At 44.5% G+C, this 17357-nt stretch overlaps 1 protein-coding gene across 4 annotated transcripts in view; it reads left to right on the top strand.

Moving 5' to 3' along the window:
• The window catches only part of FAM219A (family with sequence similarity 219 member A), an 84383-nt gene that overhangs the window by 64568 nt on the left and 2458 nt on the right, over window positions 1-17357 (top strand). For 2 of the 4 annotated variants that reach the window (XM_005143144.3, XM_005143145.2), the window contains exon 3: window positions 13909-14011. In XM_005143144.3, the coding sequence (XP_005143201.1) occupies window positions 13909-14011 (103 nt within the window). The remainder of the gene's footprint in view (window positions 1-13908; window positions 14012-17357) is intronic. The other 2 variants (XM_005143147.2, XM_005143146.2) reach the window with 1 other exon arrangement.

The following is a 17357-nucleotide window of genomic DNA, read 5'->3' as shown; positions in this document are numbered from 1 at the left end:
GACTATCAGGAAATCTGTTACAGCTATTCCTGTTTGGGTCTTGGCAAAAGCCAGGCTGTTTGCAGAATATTGTGCCTGAGAAAGAGGTTGCAGGCTTGAGATGAGTCACTGAATGTGTGTGTGTGTACACACCACGGCTCCTTCCTCCTCCCTGCACTTGCTTGAACTTCTTGCCTTAAGGGAACCAGTATCTCCTTCCCACTCCCAGTCTCCTGCAGATGCCTCAGCCCATGCGGTCCGGGAGTCTCTCATGTTGCTTTCACACTGAATTTGTCTTCAGGACACAGGATCCCATCACCCTCATGTGCTGTCCCCTGGGTAATTTGAGATACAGTGTGATCTAAAGGTTGCTAGTGCTTGTATGGAGAGAAATAATGAGGAAAAAAGATGACAGTTGATACTAACAGCCCTGCGTGCAGTCGGTTGGCAGTGGAAATCTGTGTTCTTGACTCAAACCAGATTATGAACAGGAAAATAAGTTTCTTTACAAAAATGCATAAGGGAGGAAAAAAAACAACCCAAACACCACCGACAGAAAACAAACCAATAAAGCAAGCTTCTATCTCTGCAGAGGCTCTCTGAAATACTGACATTCCTTAAGATAACAAACCCCTGCTCTTCATGTCTTTGGCTCTAAATTGGAGTCTGTAGGGTTTTGTTCTTTGCACATCCTGCTGCCTGCTCCGTTGGCAAATGGTGGGTATCCAGCCAGCATCTCCCTGCTGCATCCCTCCCCTTCACCTCTGCATCACCACTTGGCTGAAGGGCAGGTGGGTCCTTTCTTACAAATTCCTTTAAAAGGGATTGAAATTAGCACAGACTCTGGCAAAGTTTTTTATGAGGGGGAAAAAAGACAACCCTCACTCCACCTTTTTGTCATTAAATTCAGCCTGCTTTCTCTGTGCTTAAATATCTGTGTATACAAGTTAAGGCATGTTGTAAATCCTAAGTATTGAAAGATAATTCAACCTGAAGTTGGAACCAAGAGGTACATCACTGAAATACCCACCATTTTAGCTGTTCGTACTCCTTACGTGCAGTCTGTTTTCTGTCTTGATTTCCTCAGGCAAGGAACTACACATCCTCTATACACACTCACTAGTCCCTTAGCACTTACTGCAATAAAGCCTTACTTGTTGAGACCCTTAGGCTGTTTCTCTTCTTTTATTCCACTCTTATAATTCTTCTGTTCCTATCATCTCACCTCCAGCTGCGGTTAGGTAGCCAAACAGGTAACTGTACAACAATAAGCCTTATGTTTGAATGCAGTTGGCAGTTTAGCTCACAAATACATATGTGCCAAGTGAAGCTGAGGATGTGTACACTGTGGCCCAGCACTATCTTGACCCAGGCATGCAAGGGGCACAGAAATTATGATAATTCTTGTAATTGCTTTTGCTTATCTCTTCCTTTTTCTCTTAGAAATGCTGTAGAAAATCCTTAGCTAATGGTCTTTTGATAAGCAAATCGAAGCTGGGATTTTTCCTCGCCTCAGTGCATACAGCTGGCCATTGGGGGGAGGTAAAATGTTCCTCTGCCAGGATTTCTGCCTCACCAGGTCATTTAGGAGAGTGGGTCAGATAGGAGGGACTTGGCAGCTGCAGCATTTCCAGCAATCCCATTTAGTGTTATGGTGTTAAGAGCTGGCAGCTGGGAGGCAGAGTCAGAAACCTCCCCTGCCTGCTGTCTCCCGGAGGTGGGCTCATTTGCCAATCAGTGGGATCTCATCAGGCATTAACTGCAGCAAGACAGGAAAGGGTAAGTCTGTGCAAGATTAGGAACAGGGTCTGACACTCAGAGTTCAGGGTATACCTGCCTCCCCTTTGCCTGGACTCCCTTTTATAGTCCCCCTAAAAGCAGCGTTAGACCTTGCCCAGGCCATCAGTGCTTTAGCAGCCATTCTGTCTCCTTGCTCTGGTCCAGCAGTGAGCAGCGCTGGGATGGCAGTGCCAGAACCACAACCCTGAATGCTCACACCAGCACCCAACAGCTTTTGTTGGCAAATCACTCCTGAGCACACTGCCCTGACAAAGGGTAACAAAGATGTAAAATACATCAGCATTAAAATACTAAACCATGTTTCAGTGATGTTAGAGCTCCCTTTTAAGAACTATCATCTCTACCTGTATGATAAGCTGCCTTTAGTGTAAGTCAGGTATTCCTGAGTCCATGCCACCATAAGTGCTGCTCCTTTGACAGTGGCTTCAGCTCAGCAATGCACACATCTGATTTCCAGCTGTGGGGCTCTGCAGTTTGGGTTGACATCTCTTATCCCCCAGCCCTGCTTCTCCTCCTGCAGCACTCAAAGCAGATGCAGCCTGTAACCTTCTCTTTCATGTTGTCTTTCAAGCTATCTTTCAAGCCCTATTCTCAGGGGTTTCAGCAGGGACACAAATTTTCCCTGGGCAGTCCTGTTTCCCTCTCTCATTTGAGGCATGACTGAGTTTTGCTACAAGCCCCTTTGAGAGGTGGAAGGAAAAGGCAGCTACCAAACACTCAGCCCTGCATCTGGAGGGAGAAAGTCATTATGGAACATAAAATAGCTGGCAACTGCATCATAGCATCCCTTCCACCAGCCGCTACTGCCTAAAACTGACAGATAGCAAACCTACCTGAGAAAGGAGACAGAGCACCCCTTGGGGATAGGAAAAGGTTTAATCGTTTAAGATAGATTTGGACTAATCCCTGAGCCCAGCTCTGATTTCCCTACCAAAGCAGGGTCCTAGCTGGAGGAGAAAAGTGGCAACAACCTGCCCCCAATGCTGAGACACCCTGCAAGGAACAGATCGCAGCACCCGGTGAGCCCCATCCTTCAGACCACATGGCAAAGGAGAGAGCCAGAGATGAAGCCATCAGCTTTCTCTAAACCCTTTGCAACAAGAAAGAGGAAAGGAGTTCCTGTTCTTCCCTGGGGTGGGCCACCCACCCGAACCCAGATGAGAGCAGCATGGATATCAAAATAACAGCGTAGGCTCTTTGAAACTGTACTTGTGAGGTCTGTGTCTGTCCTAGATAAACCCTGCCTGCCTCTCTCCACGCTGTTTGGCCAGACTTCAGAAGAGAGGAGCAGGAGTCTTTGAGCTGCATCATGTGTAACAACCAGGCTGCAATGTCCCCAAGGGCCACCATGCCCCAGTGATGCCCCAGGTGCCTCCAAACAACTTTTGCAGGTACTGGTGCAGCAGGAGAGAGAATTGATATACAGGGGCCCACAGAGATCCCTGACCCTGCTCCAAGGGAAAATGTATTAAATTAGGGACCACTATCCCTCTAAATAGAATTTCTGCCAACCTAATTAATGAAAGTTTAATCAGCAGATTGGTTAATCATAAACTTATTAAATAACTAATTGAGCTCTAAGGCTGTTCGTCAAATCTTCCAGACAATGGCAATCTCACTAAGGGAGAGATCAGGTCAGTAATCCTGTTAAGGGACAGGTTTGCTGTGCAGGATGGCTCTTTGAGCCACTGCCGATCCAAGTACCCAGAACTGGGCTGATAAATTGAATAGCAGGAAGAGGCACCCTGGGCTGTACATATCCTGTTCTCCCATAGAGATTCATAATAAACACGCAATTCATCTAGTGAAACAATGCCTGAAAGTCCTCTTGTGGGGAGCAAAGTTAATAGCATACTCTTTCATTCTCTTTTCCAGGGAAGACAGTATGTATCTTACTGCAGAGCAGGGATTTCTCAGATCATGGTGGGGTGAGGAATATCCATCCATTCACCATGTTAACCAGCCTCATTGCCTTTCTCCATCTGCTTTCATTTTATTCAATAGAAAATACAGAATTTCGTTTCAAATGCACAGGGTTGTAGAAACCCAGTGCAGCAGGTGATAAAGAAGAATGGATCAAATGTGTAACTTTTTGGTGCCAAATCAAAGCCAGAAACACAGCTGGGAGCATCAACTGCAGTCCAATTCTGGCAACAAGGATAATACCAAGGGTTCTTTCCAAGCAGGAAGCTGGAATCAGCGAGCTGTGAGTCCCTTCCAAGCTCTCAGGCTGCCTGTGGCATTAGCACTTCTGTCCTTATTTGTTTTGGCTACTAGATGGGAACTCAACAAGTCATTGCAAACAATGGCATCTGCTGGCCAGTGAAAGCTGTCACAATTACAGTATCTTTCAAATGAACTAAATCTGTAGTTCATATAGGCTATAAAACAGATGCTCTCTGCCATAGATCAGTTACTTAATGTGCATTTTAGACTCATGCAAGTGTGGACATTTGACTAAGTGTGCGTGCAGTTCAAGCCTACTTACGTCAGACTCTATTCATGTGTTTATTATACAAATATGCACTATATGATGATCTCCTGAGTAACCAAAGGCTGTGAATATTCAGCTAAGCAAGACTGTATTGTTACTCTCCTAAATATACACCATACTTAACTACAAGCCTCAATGACCTTAATGCTCCTTCACAGAACATCAGGACCCACAACAAATGTGATGTGGGCGCTAATATTAACTCTGTTTATCTGGCAGATTATGCCATTAGCATGTGATGTTTTAAATGATGAGAGCTATTTAAATGAAGAGAGAAAAATTGCACATAATAGACATTCAGCAGGGTCCAGCAAGTGGTTTTGACATAAGCCTCTGTTCAGTTGGGTAGAAATGGGGTATTTGCAGAAGTTTCTTTCTAGGTGAAATAACTTAATTTTCTGTCCTTTTAAAATATGTTAATGGACAGAGTAGCTGAGCTTTATGAATTACATCTTGTAGATTTCAGTTTATAAACTGAAACCTTTAGGCTGGGTTTGTCAGTATACAACACTTCCCCAGTTATCTAACTTTGTGCTTCTTGCTGGCAGGAAAAGTATTCTTTGAAAAGTACATGAAAATACCAAATAAATCCATTTCTGAAGGTAAATATGAAAAATGAAAAAAAAAATTAAAAATTAAGCTGATTTCATATATTCCAGTTTGACAGTGATAAATGAAATCTTTATATGCAGTATTTTGCAGCCATTAGGAACGAAAGTCCCAACCCTTAAATTTACATGAAAAAGCATAGATCAGATCCCAGCAGAATGTCCTTGTGAGCTGGGAGCTGCAACAGTCGGTGTGTTTGAAATCAGTACAGAGGGATGTTCAGAGATGAAGGGAGATGAATTGCTGCTGGCTGCTACATAGGCACAACCTGTCTAAAATGGCTGCAGAGACAGCGCAAGCAGAGGACTGGGAGCCAGGAATCCTGGTTTTGTGCTTCCCTGCTGCCACAGATGTTCTATGTGGCTTTAAGGTAAAGCAGTTAGATAGTTTCTTCTGGTAGTAAAGCACAACTTATTGTTTAAGAAAGATGTCTTGTGATTATGTCACACCTTGAAGAGGTAAAATGCTCTTAATAGTGTTCAGAAGAGTGATTTTTTACTTTTCTTTTTTTGCCTAAGGGGAGAAGACATAAGGTTTTCTTTGCTAGATGGCTAATTGCACGGATGCCCTGCTCTCCTACACACCGAAGCCCAATAATGGGGAAGTCACTCCTTCCTATAATCACATGAGGGTCAGATAAATGAGCTTTGGGGGTGGGATAGCATGGCTAGGAGATTGGAACATGCTTGCTAGAACAAAAAGCCACTTCTGGAGATGCTTGTAATGTAAGTAAGTGATGTCTTTGGTCAGGACCGAAGCACTTATTCACCCATCCTCCTCTGTGCTAACAAATAGCATGGCACTGCGGTTTGGTGTGTTTTCTGAGGGGATATGCAAGAAGTAACATCAACCAGGCCATCGTAAACCTCTCTGTAACTTGTGCTTTATGTGAGTGCTGACCCAGTATGAACCCTGTGCATGGAATGCACTGAGCCCTTGTTGTAGTAGCTCCTGTAGAAGCTAAAGAGCTGTATCCTTGAATAAGAGATGCAAACATTGCCTTTGTACTCCCTATGTCATTTACCAGTTCTTTATCTGCTCAGGCCTTCTTGGAAGCTGAAAGGAGCTAAAACCACCCAAAGCCCATTGTTTTTTGTGCCAGCTGCCAGCCATGCCAAAGGGACAGAATGGCAGCCAGATCAACAAAACATAAGGAAATGCAGCTACTTGGATGTTTAAAACCTGGTCCAAGAGAGACCTTGGCAGACAGATTTGTATGCCTGCTAGCCAGGTCTCACAATTAGATGTAATTTGCTAATTACCCCAGGTTTGGGTACATCAGCAAAAGTAGTGTACTTAAGCTAAAAATACTATGTCTAGCCCAAATTGGGTGTTGGATAACTTGCTTATCTGATCATTGTTATAGTTTAATCCCAGCCAGCAACTAAACACCATGCAATTAGTTGCTCAGCCTCTCCCCAAGGTGGGATGGGGAAGAGAATCAGAAGAAGATAAAATTAATGGATTGAGATAAAAACAGTTTAATAATTGAAATCAAGTAAAATATAATAATAGTAGAAAAGAAATACAACAACAACAGAAATAAGATTCAGGAAACCCAAGTTATGCACATTTGCTCACCATACACTGGCCAATGACCAGCCCAGCCCCAAGCAGCAATTGGTGGCTCCCAACCAATTCTCCAGAGTTTATATACTGAGCAGGACATTGTATAGAATACCCCTTTGGCTAATTCAGGTCAGCTGCCCTGGCTGTGCTCCCTGCCACTTTCTTGTGCCCCTCTTCACAGCATGGGAAAGGGAAAAGTCCTGGATTTAGAGTAATCACTGCTTATAATCACTTAGCAACAGCTAAAACATCCCTGTGTTGTTAACATTATTCTCACATTAAAGCCAAAACAGCCCTGTACGATCTACTAGGAAGAAAAGTAAGTATATCCCAGCTGAAACCAGGACATATATCTCAACAGCTTTTCCTGAAGCTAGGAGAAACCATCCTGATTAAGATTCAGATTGCCTGTCCTGAATGGTCAGCACTGACACCCAGTACCTGTCAGCTTGAAACCATATTCCCTATATTGAGAGCAGAAAGCTGGCCACAGAGAGATCCCTTCTGCTTCTGCTACCCCTGTTTAGTAAAAAATAACTGTTATTTTGCTGTTCTGTGGGATGCAGGGAGGCACAGCCATCAGCTGCGCTAATGTCATGCATGTGGTTACATATACACTCTCCAGATCTCTTCAGGGAGTGCAGCCCTCACCGGGATCAGGATGGCTCCAGCACAGCTTTCTTATACCTCCCTTTCTATACAGCCTGCAGGCAAAGCTCCTATTGATGTACGTACCCTGAAATCTCTCCAAGAAATTACACAGTCCTCACTGACAAATACTCTCTGTTAGAGGTGAAAGTTACTGAAGGTTTGAGTGTTAACCAGATGCATGCTAATGTCCCTGAGCTAAATGATGCAAGTGAGCCGAAAGCAAGATTTGGGCTTGAAGAGGAAGTTGTAGTCATGACTGTTCTTTTTCCCTGTGTTTGCCCATGACTCTGTTCATCACTCAGTGGGATCTGAACAGACAGATTAATTTTATTTACTGTGTCATTTAAATTCTCAGCTTGCTTGAGAAGGTGGAATTCATCAGGGAATCACTGCAGACCTCAGGCTCTGAAACAGTTCGGCTGACCCTGGGGAACAGAGAGGCAAATACATCCCAAATCTCATCTCATAGACCTTCAAGATGGAAAAATAACACTCTGTCACACCAGATTAATTTCTCTTCCCGCTGAAGCAAATCCCATGGACCCACACTGCAGTGTCCCCATAGCAGGAAGCTCCATCTCTCCCTGGTCAGGCAGGTCACAAGCAATTGAGTTAGTGAGGTTCAGCCAGCAGTTTTCAGCAGACAGGAGCAGTCAGCATCTGTGTGCTTCCAACCCACAGTACAAAGGAAGCAAATCAGCCTCGTCTGCCACTGAATGGCATTTGTGCTGATGAGGCTGCCTCAGTTGAAGGGGATGCACGTAGTCAGGGAGCAAAGTGAGAGGCAATGGCATCCTAAAATGCTCTCCACTCACCACTGTCTGACCTTAGCCAGAGACTTTCACTATCTTGGGTACAAATGAGAACCATAGTTTTGAGGGATCTGACCCTCCACATACCTCTTCAGCATAGTACAGGGTGATGTTGGCCAAATTCTGGGTTGTCTGCTTTACCTTATGTCGCGAAAGAAGCAGGAGACTGAAGCATGTGGCTACTTTTGCCATTTCTGTTTCGCAGCAGAATGTAGGGAAGATCAGTGCCCCCACTTCATAGTAACATGTACCAAAGAAGATGTTCCATTTTTTAAAAACAGGAAGATGTTATTAAAACTCTTTGTGCTTTTGATTAAAAACTGAAACTAGAGAAATAATTTTAGGTATTTATTCTAGTCTGATTTTCAACATAAATACATCCATGTTAAGTCCATTCTGCTTCACATACTCCATTACTGTTTTCCCCCATCATAAAGTAGCTAGACCCATCCAGCCAGCTGAACAGGTAACCATTTTAAATTGCACTGAACAGCAGTGCTTGAAATCACCTATTAGGGCTGTAGCTGTTCCCAGTGGTAAGGAGAGAATTCAGCCCCTCTCAACATTATTTTCTGTAACACAGGTTCCCTGTGGGACCACGCTTCATTTGTCAGCATGCCCATCCTCTGACACATCCTAAATCGGGTAGGTGAAAGCACACTGGGATGGTTAGCTGAGTCCTTAGCATGCTGGGGCACAGCTATAATCCGAGACCTCTTCCAGACAGGATGCAAGGCTGGGACAGGTGTGATCCTGATTACATCTCTAAAATGCATTTCCTTTGCTCTGCTATACGTAGGTATTACTGCTGCTTTACTGAAAGGTTTGGGGGCTTCTCTGGCTGTTGTCTTGTTAACCAGTAGAGCATACATTGAAGCAGCACTCAGAACAGATGCTGAATGGCTCAGATGGGGTCAGGCTAGCTTGAGGCTAGCACAAAGGTAGCAGCTTGCTCATTGAGCAGATTCACGTTCTTTCTTTAAGTTATTTTAATGTCATAAGGGAACAAAGTGTCTTAAAGATAAAGTGGACAAGAAAGGAGGGACACGATGTGATGCAGTTGCAGGTCCAGATGAAAGGCTGCCCCATATGCTGTTCAGAGCAGTATTGTGGTGTCAAAAGGACACTGGACCCCCTCCTCACGTACAAACACACATGTACACAGATGTGTTCCTCTTCTGACACAATGTCCAGGAGTATCTTAAATGGAACTGGTGCAGCTGAATTCCCATGCATCATGCTGACAGCACAGCTGTCTGTGTTCACAGACCTCTCCACTGGAACAGAATCACAGAATAGAATCACAGACTGGTTTGAGTTGGAAAGAACTTTAAGATCATCCAGTTCCAAGCCCCTGCCATAGGCAGGGACACCTCACACTAAAAGAAGCTAATGCTGCTTCGCTCCACTCAAGCAGGAAGCAGGTGCTGGGTTGAACCTGGCTGGATATCAGGTGCCCACCAAAGCCGCTCTGTCAATCCCCTCCTCAGCTGACGGAAGAGAAATGAAAAGCTCCTGGGTTGAGGTAAGGACAGGGAGGGAGCATTCACCAATTGAACATTCACCAATTACTGTCATGGGCAAAACAGGCTCAGCTCAGGGAAATTAATTTAATTTATTGCCAATCAAACCAGAGGAGGGTAATGAGAAATAAAACCAAGTCATAAAAACACCTTCCCCACCACTCCTTTCTTCCTGGGCTCAGCTTCACTCCTGATTTCTCTACCTACATCCCCACCAAGTAGAGCAGGGAGATGAAGAATGGGGACTGTGGTCAGTTCAACCAGCCTTGGCACTGGTTGGCATTGACTGTATCAGACATGGGGGAAGCTTCTAACAGCTTCTTACAGGACCCCCCCTCTGTAGCCCTGCTGCTACAAAAACCTTGCCCTGCAAACCCAATTTATTACTTAACACAGCAGCCCTGCTAATGATAAGACAGAATGTTCAGACTCTTAATTGAGCATACTTCCTAATGTCAAAGGCACACACAGGCTGCTTCATGCCCTTCCAATCTCCTCTGCTTTATGCTGCTGCTTCAAAGAAGTGTCCGTGTGGGAAATTAGTGAAAAGCCAGCAGGAACCTGGATTTGGATAAAGCTTTCACTCCCCCAGCTGTACCTGCACTGCTGGTATTGCTAATGATTGCCTGTTGGCTCTGCAAGCCATCACACATGTACTCACAGTGTGCTTGGTCACCCATAACCATTCCATGGGATGGGGCATCACAGGAGGGTGCATATTTCACTAGGTACAGTGATAAAAAGTAGAACAGCCAAGTAAAATGAACGCTAATCAACTTATTTCAGATACTTGCAATTGCCATATAAAGAGCAGTATTGGAGCTCTGCTGTTACACTGCTCTTTTAGTGCCAGTTATTAGTAATTTCTCTGAAACAGCTGAAGAGCAGCCTTGTTTCATTCTGGCTTCCCCATCTCCAAGTCTCCATCCTTCACCTTGTATTTCTGCTGTATTAGCTTTTCATTGATCAGCAGCAGCCAACTTACTGAACACGAAATAACACCAGTGGCTTTAAATCACAGTCTTCTGTTTTTTCAGTTGTTCTTTTATGTCCCATTTTCTCTGTATTTGGCAGGAGTGCCTGTTAACCCTTCTTCATCTTTCTGGTGCCCAGAAGTTGTACAGCATTAGGCAGTTTTATAGGACCAGCATCCATTTTCCATCAAGCTGTGTGGCTTTCCCAAAGTTCACTATGGGTACTGGAGCACTGCAGGCAACACAGGCACTCACAGATATGGAAACCCTTTCAATAGCCAGCACCAGAAACCACCAAGTGCTGAGGACAGACTATGCCTATCCCCTTTGGTGGGACCATGCTCTTAGTGTTTCAAGCTAAGCAGTGGCTTTGAGGCTGGTGGAGGCACATGGGAACACCAGTCTCATCTGAGTCCAATTCGGAATGCCTGACTACCATATCAGAGAATCCGGTATGACCCAGAAGGAAAGAGCATCTTGGCTTTTCATTTCTGTGAATTGCCCATATACACAGTTGCCAGGTTTCATACAAAGCTTAGCACAACTGGGTCAGTGGAGGGTTGCAAGCTTAGGAATCATGCTTATGTGGGTGTAGCATCAGCCAATATGGGACACATTTTAAAGAAAAATGCCATTTATGTATCAAGGGTAGGTTGCTGTTCCTTCTCTCACCTTGTCTTTGCTTTCTTGGGTGTGTGTCTGATCGCAGATGCTATGAGCAATAATTTGGGGTTTGCTAAGATGCTGGACCTTGAAAGTAACATCTTCAAAAGTCACATTTCTAAAAGAACAGAGGGAAAGAGCTCACCACCTAGAAATAGGGTTTGCAAACTCCACCTGCTACACCAGAAGGAAGCATCATGCAGAAGACAGGCACTGAAAAACTCCTTCCTCCATTTGGATGGACTGTTGGTGTGCAAAGCTGGAATTTATAGCCCAGAATTACTGGAAGAGATGAGCACCCAAAAGCTCCCTTGTGTGATGGTGGAAGCAGCAGTAGTTCCTAATACTTGTAAAGCTCAAATACTAGGTTTCCTTGCCTCAAAGCCTGACGTGACTCGTGCATATCCTCACTATGTTAGGAACTTTTCCTGACACACCAGGGCTGAGTAGGCCTCCCATCTACCCTGGAAGCAATCATGTTCTAGCCACTAGGGCCTCAGGATTCATAGCATCCAAGAGGGAGATGAACTGTTGGTTCAGGCTTAAGCAATTTGTCTGGGGACAAAAGAATGGATGTTCCTACTGCAAATACAATGCTTTGGGATTTTTCACTCCAAGCCACTACATAAGTGAAAGAAAGGGTTAAATAGGAAATCTGGTGCTGTTCAGACCCACATGGTGTGATGAGACAGTAATAGCACAGAAATAGCCATGGAGAGACCTACTGGAGGAAAAAGGTGCTCAGCGAAAGCCCTGATTGATCAGCTGAATGAGTAATCTGAGTTGGAGAAGAGCGTTAGTGCTTGTACTAGGCAATCAATAGACAAGCAGAGAGTGCTGCTCCATTTGAAGGGCTCAGACAGGCCTTAACTGCTTGACAGAAAATGAAACCTGTAACCTTGTTTTTGAGTCAGGTGCTCTATATGATATACACTTCCTTAAAGCATTGGCATGTTGTCTCAGCACAGTGTATTTGTGATCAGTGATGGAGCTTCTGGTGTGAATGGGTGACAGTTGTGTTGTATTTAGGGCTGTACACATTTGTCTCCATGAATCACCCTTTATCCCTCTATGTCCGAATATCAAAATTCACATGGCCTGCAAAACGCCAGCCTTTTATGCTGGCAACAGATAACCAATGAATTTGCAAGTTCCAGTCCAGAGAAATTACCCTGATTTAAGGTTTTGACTTCAATCTTATATCAGTCTTTGTTGCTCTTGCCACAGAGAGTTATTAATCTGATCCTTTTCCTGCCAGGTTTAATGAGCATTTATTCACCTCTGCTGTCAGCAGAGCTGAACATGGTTTGTAGGAGTATGTACTCTTCTCTGCAGGTTCCTCAGCCACTCTCATCATCATGAGGCATCTCTGCAGCTCATTTGTCCCTCGGAAAAGGCAGCCTTGGGTATGTGCCCCCTGCTTGTACCTGTATGGAAGGGACAGAGACCTTGCACTGGCACACCCTGGTAGGCATGCTGCTTTTCCACGACAAGTGGGGGAAAAGTGCTCTCCAAGGCAAATGGAATCTGCAATATAGCAGCATATTCTACACACCACAGGGGAAGCAAAGCGAATTCACTGTTCAGGTTCCTCAGCAAGCAGTGTGGTAAACCCCTGTTATTCAGGCATGCCACCAAATTAGTTACCAACATTTTCTCAACACTCTGGAGTACGTTTTTAATTGGTCCCTTTCCTGTCTTACTGTCTCCATGCTCAGCTCTTCCCTACAAGCCTTGCCTGGTGTTGTGGGATGAGACTGGGGCAGTTAGCTCCACTTTTGCTACTAATTGCTAAATCCACTGACTGCCCACAGGAAACAAGGAAGGACTTTGAATCAGAAAGCTGAATATGAGTTTGTATGAAAGCCCCATCATCCATGGGCTCCTATCCCTGCTGTAATCAGGGCTGTATTAACAGGAGAACAGACACTGTATACCTATTTAGCTTTAGGACCTGAATTCTAGTTGTGATCCTGTGGTGAGAAGTTAAAAGAAACAGTCTGCCCTAAAAGAGAAGCTAATTTAAATCCCCTTTTACACTGAATACATAAAGTTTGCCATACTGTTGGCTTTAAGGTACATTTCAGCAGTAAATAAAACATATCTGAAAATTTATGCGAACAATATGCTGTGTAAGAGTACAGTTGAATAATGTTTTGCTTGTCTGTTTGGGGTTTTTTTAGTAAAGAAAGCATGTTCCCAAGAATCAATGTGAGATAAAAGAGAAGGGCACACAGGGGACATCGCAGGTTACCAGGAGGAGAAGCAGGAAAGGCAGCAACACTTTCTGCTGTAGGGTGTGTTGGTCTGGTGAGCTGCTGTCTAGGGAAACAGTAGTAACTCAGGCGTGGTGTCAAGCTGGGTTGGACTAACACTAAATGATGGTACTGCTTTTCTATCCCCACTGGTCCTCTCTGCAGCAGCCTCAGTAGGAGGAGAAAAGGTAGAAGGATAAATTCCCTTTCCTGGCACAAAGCGCAGTCTTCTGGTCCATACAGCATCTGGGTGCAGGTACAGACAAGTTCTCTGCCCTTTCTCTGCCTCAGCTGGGTCTGAGTCTCATCCAGAAGCTCCATGAGCATCTTCATGTGGCATTCTTAACAAGGTACTATGAGTCAAGGTACATGAGTTTTACCCCTAGTGACTTTGGACACCGTGGGACACAGCTCATCCTGCCCTTTCAGTGTCCCTCCTTGGGAGGTGGATAGCTTGCATACTTTGCTATTAATTCTGCTATGCCTTTTGCAGCTGTCAGGTCTGGGTTTCTACAGCTGTATGATGGCCAGCCAGGCTGTTGCCCTGATTTTGCTTTTCCCTTTGTATCCCATATGCAGAGAAGCAGAGAGAGCTGGCTCGGAAGGGCTCCCTGAAGAATGGCAACATGGGAAGCCCAGTTAATCAGCAGCCCAAGAAGAACAACGTGATGGCACGAACAAGGTAAGGGACTGAAAAAGGACACAGCTGAGCTCTAAGCTGCAATCCCTAGTGGCCTTAGAATGGGCAAGATCATGTTCATCACCATTTGACCTGCCAGACACACTGGGAAAGCAGTGCCGGCCCTTCCTGCAGCTTGCAAGCCCCAGTGCTGTGTGCTGTGTTGCATCCCATGCCCTGGGGGGATGCAGGGACAGCTGAGCCCAGGACCAGCGACAGTGCAGTCCAGCCTGGTCAAAGTCTGGGGTTTGTTACAACTGTCTTGCATGTTTTTTGTAGCCTCATGTAACATGTAAACCTGCCAGTTGGAGAGCCACATGTAACACAAATTGGTTTAGAGCTTAGTTCTGTTTTGGCTGCTTTTATCACAGTGGTACCCCTGCTCCTTTTCAATGTGCCCCCTTCCCCATACTGACAGACTTGATTAAAGCTTGTAAATAATCCATGTCGTTGCCATATGGCTTTGCCATATACCTCCTCCACACTTTGAATAGCATGGCCATAATTTGCTGGAGCTGCTTTGGCACATTTCTGTATGACAGTATCAGAGAGTGCTGCAGACCGCTGTGAACAAAGATTCCTAGCTGAATACTTTGTTTTAGAGTATTTCCATTTTTTTCATACAAGCTCCAGTACACCAATGTATGACTTAACCTGCATTCAGGAGGCAGGAACCCCCCTGAGCCCATGGGACTGCATGCTTTGCATGCAGTTAGAAAGGTGGCAAGTTTTAGTACACGATCACACTTAAAAACACAGAAGAATCTGCATGAATGCTGAGTATTTACTGATGAATGGGAAAGTTGCATAGATTACCATGTATTAAGTAGAACAGGAGCTGCAGGTCAGACCCTCTCTGTATGCAACACATCCAGCAGATGAAGTTCCTTGTTCCCACTCATTCTCCAAACCCAAACTAGTAGACATAAATCATGCCAGGACTTTGTCAAGTTCTATTCTGTAAGCCTCTGTGATGCTGGTGGAATATACTGCATTGCTCTCAGCTCTGAGTGTGGCTGTTGAGACCATACGAAGGAGCCAGGCCCTTTGTGGCAGCAAGAAATACAGCAGATGCAGGGTTTTCCATGCCCACTGTTCCTCTTTGTCTTCCAAATACAAGCTGGAAAGACTTGGCATCTTTTGGCAATAGGCTGTGTGCTAGCTTCCCAAGAGAAGTCACAGCAGACTTGAGAGATTCAGAAGCACTGAAATGATCAGAAGAAGATGGTAAGGGGGAAAAGACAGAATAAGTACAGGTGCCTACCTGTAAAATCAGTGACTTCTGCTTGGAGAGGCTGTTTCCAAACTGCTGATGAAAGAAGTGATTTGAGTGGGGAAGAGCAAAGCAGTGACAGTGACACCTATTGACAAAAGCTTTCCAACAGGCAACTAAGTTTTATTCCACTGAGGACATGTGAGCACTGTTAGAAGACATGTAGACCCCTCCACAGCCAAGCATAACCTCCTGGCACTAGCCTTGCTTAGTTACTTTTCACACATCTTTTTAGAAGCATCCCTTGGGATCTGCAAAACAGAGGTTTGCAGCCACTGCTTTAGCCAGCTCCATTGTTCCCATATGGCTAGAGGTTCTGGCACAGAGTCTCACCAGTCCAAGTACCTTCATCCTTCAGCTTCCTTGGCTTTCTGGGAACCAACCTGTACCACAAGCACAGCCGTAGTAATACCTGGGAATGTTTCGGTCGCTCTTGCCACAGACAGGGCAACCCAAGCAATGCAGAAATGGCACAAGTTTGTTCAAGCAGCTTCTTTTCACAGTGTATTTCAGTGTAACAGAAGATACACTGCAAAACATCCAGGTTGTTTCAAGTCTTAACTGTTGGCCTTCTCTGGTCTCTGCATGAGGAAAATAAAGTAAATAAATAAATAAAGCCATTTCCTCCCTTGTAAGCGTTCTGCTGTTCTCATCAAATATGTTTTCCTTCATTCAGGCATACCACATTGCCTCTTTTAGTCTTTACTCAACCGCCTCCTCCTTCCCCAAGGGTTTTGTTCTTCTGTATTATCTGTATGGATTTCTGACATCCAGCCTCTAGTTCCAGGTTGACTTCACCATTCGTTCTTCTCCTGGAGCAAGCACACAGCCAACCTCAGAGGTGAAAGGATCTGCATTAGTAACACACTCAGGCTCCCTAAGAGCAAACAAAATGTGACCAAGGTTGGGGTGATGCTGGCACACATGCTATGAGCACAGGCAGAGCCCGCACCACTTGGGCACAGCCAGATATTGCAGTCTACTCTGAGGATAACCTAAACTCAGATATATGTCATAACATATTTCATGTTAAGTGAGCAAAGGCACTGAGACAAGAAACTCATACTGGGACAGTTGCAGATGAAAGCAGCTACAACTGCTACCCAGCTTTGTTCCAAGGACAGTGGGAAGCAAAAATAAAGACAATCAGGATGTGAGGGAAAGAAACATTATCACAGTTCTTGTCTGTTGCAGAAAGACTGAATTTCTGTGTTACTGAGGAGAAAAAAAGATATTTCTCAAGAAAAAGATATAATGATTTTTTTATATATTTATTTTTAGTTAAATAGGTAGCACCACAAAGGATTCTTCTCTTTGATCACCTGATAATGCTTTGTTCACTGTTGGTATAGTAACAATCATTAGTGAGTATATCTGGATCAGAGACTTGAAAACTGGAGAGTGAGAATGGAAGTCAATACGTCTGATATCTGTATGGAAAGGCTGCTGCTGCCAGGTGGCATCTTCTGTTTCAGTCCTCTTTGCTTCTTGAGTTCCTTCCTATGTGCTTCAAGAGCAGAAGAATCATCCCAGTGCTATGAGAAGGGGTACTGAATTTTGCAAGTGGGTCCCATTTTCTTCAGTCCCTGGTGCAACAAGTTGGAAATGATGCATCAGTTTCTAAATTGATCTCTTTCATCTTGTGTTTCAATCAACACAGTAAGAGAATACAAGTAGTCATGAACCTATATATCTGCTTTGTGATAACACTTGATATATTGACTCTCTTTAACTCTACTCCTCTTCAGTTCTTGGCAGGCCTTTGTATTGCTAAAATTGTAATGGTTTCCTGAAATTTTCTGAGCAGAAGCAGAAGAACATTTCAGGTAGTTAGAGAGCAGTTGGAGCATGGGTGAGATGGTTTATCACCTTTCAATTGCTACCTCCCAAACTAAGTGAAGCATCACTGTGCATCATTGTGTGTTGTTAAAGACCAGCTCTTCATCTGGGAGAGAACCCGAGTTAACCCACAGAACAAGTTGATTTTCACCACTTCTGTGGTTCCCACCTGCTGAACACAGAATCTTGCTCCATTTTCTTTGTTTGTTTGATCTTATGTTAAATATCAACCAAAGT

The sequence above is a fragment of the Melopsittacus undulatus genome, chromosome Z (genome assembly GCF_012275295.1).
Source record: "Melopsittacus undulatus isolate bMelUnd1 chromosome Z, bMelUnd1.mat.Z, whole genome shotgun sequence".
NCBI lineage: Eukaryota > Metazoa > Chordata > Aves > Psittaciformes > Psittaculidae > Melopsittacus > Melopsittacus undulatus.
The sequence above is the reverse complement of the archived record's forward strand: the minus strand, read 5'-3'. Positions and strand labels throughout refer to the sequence as shown.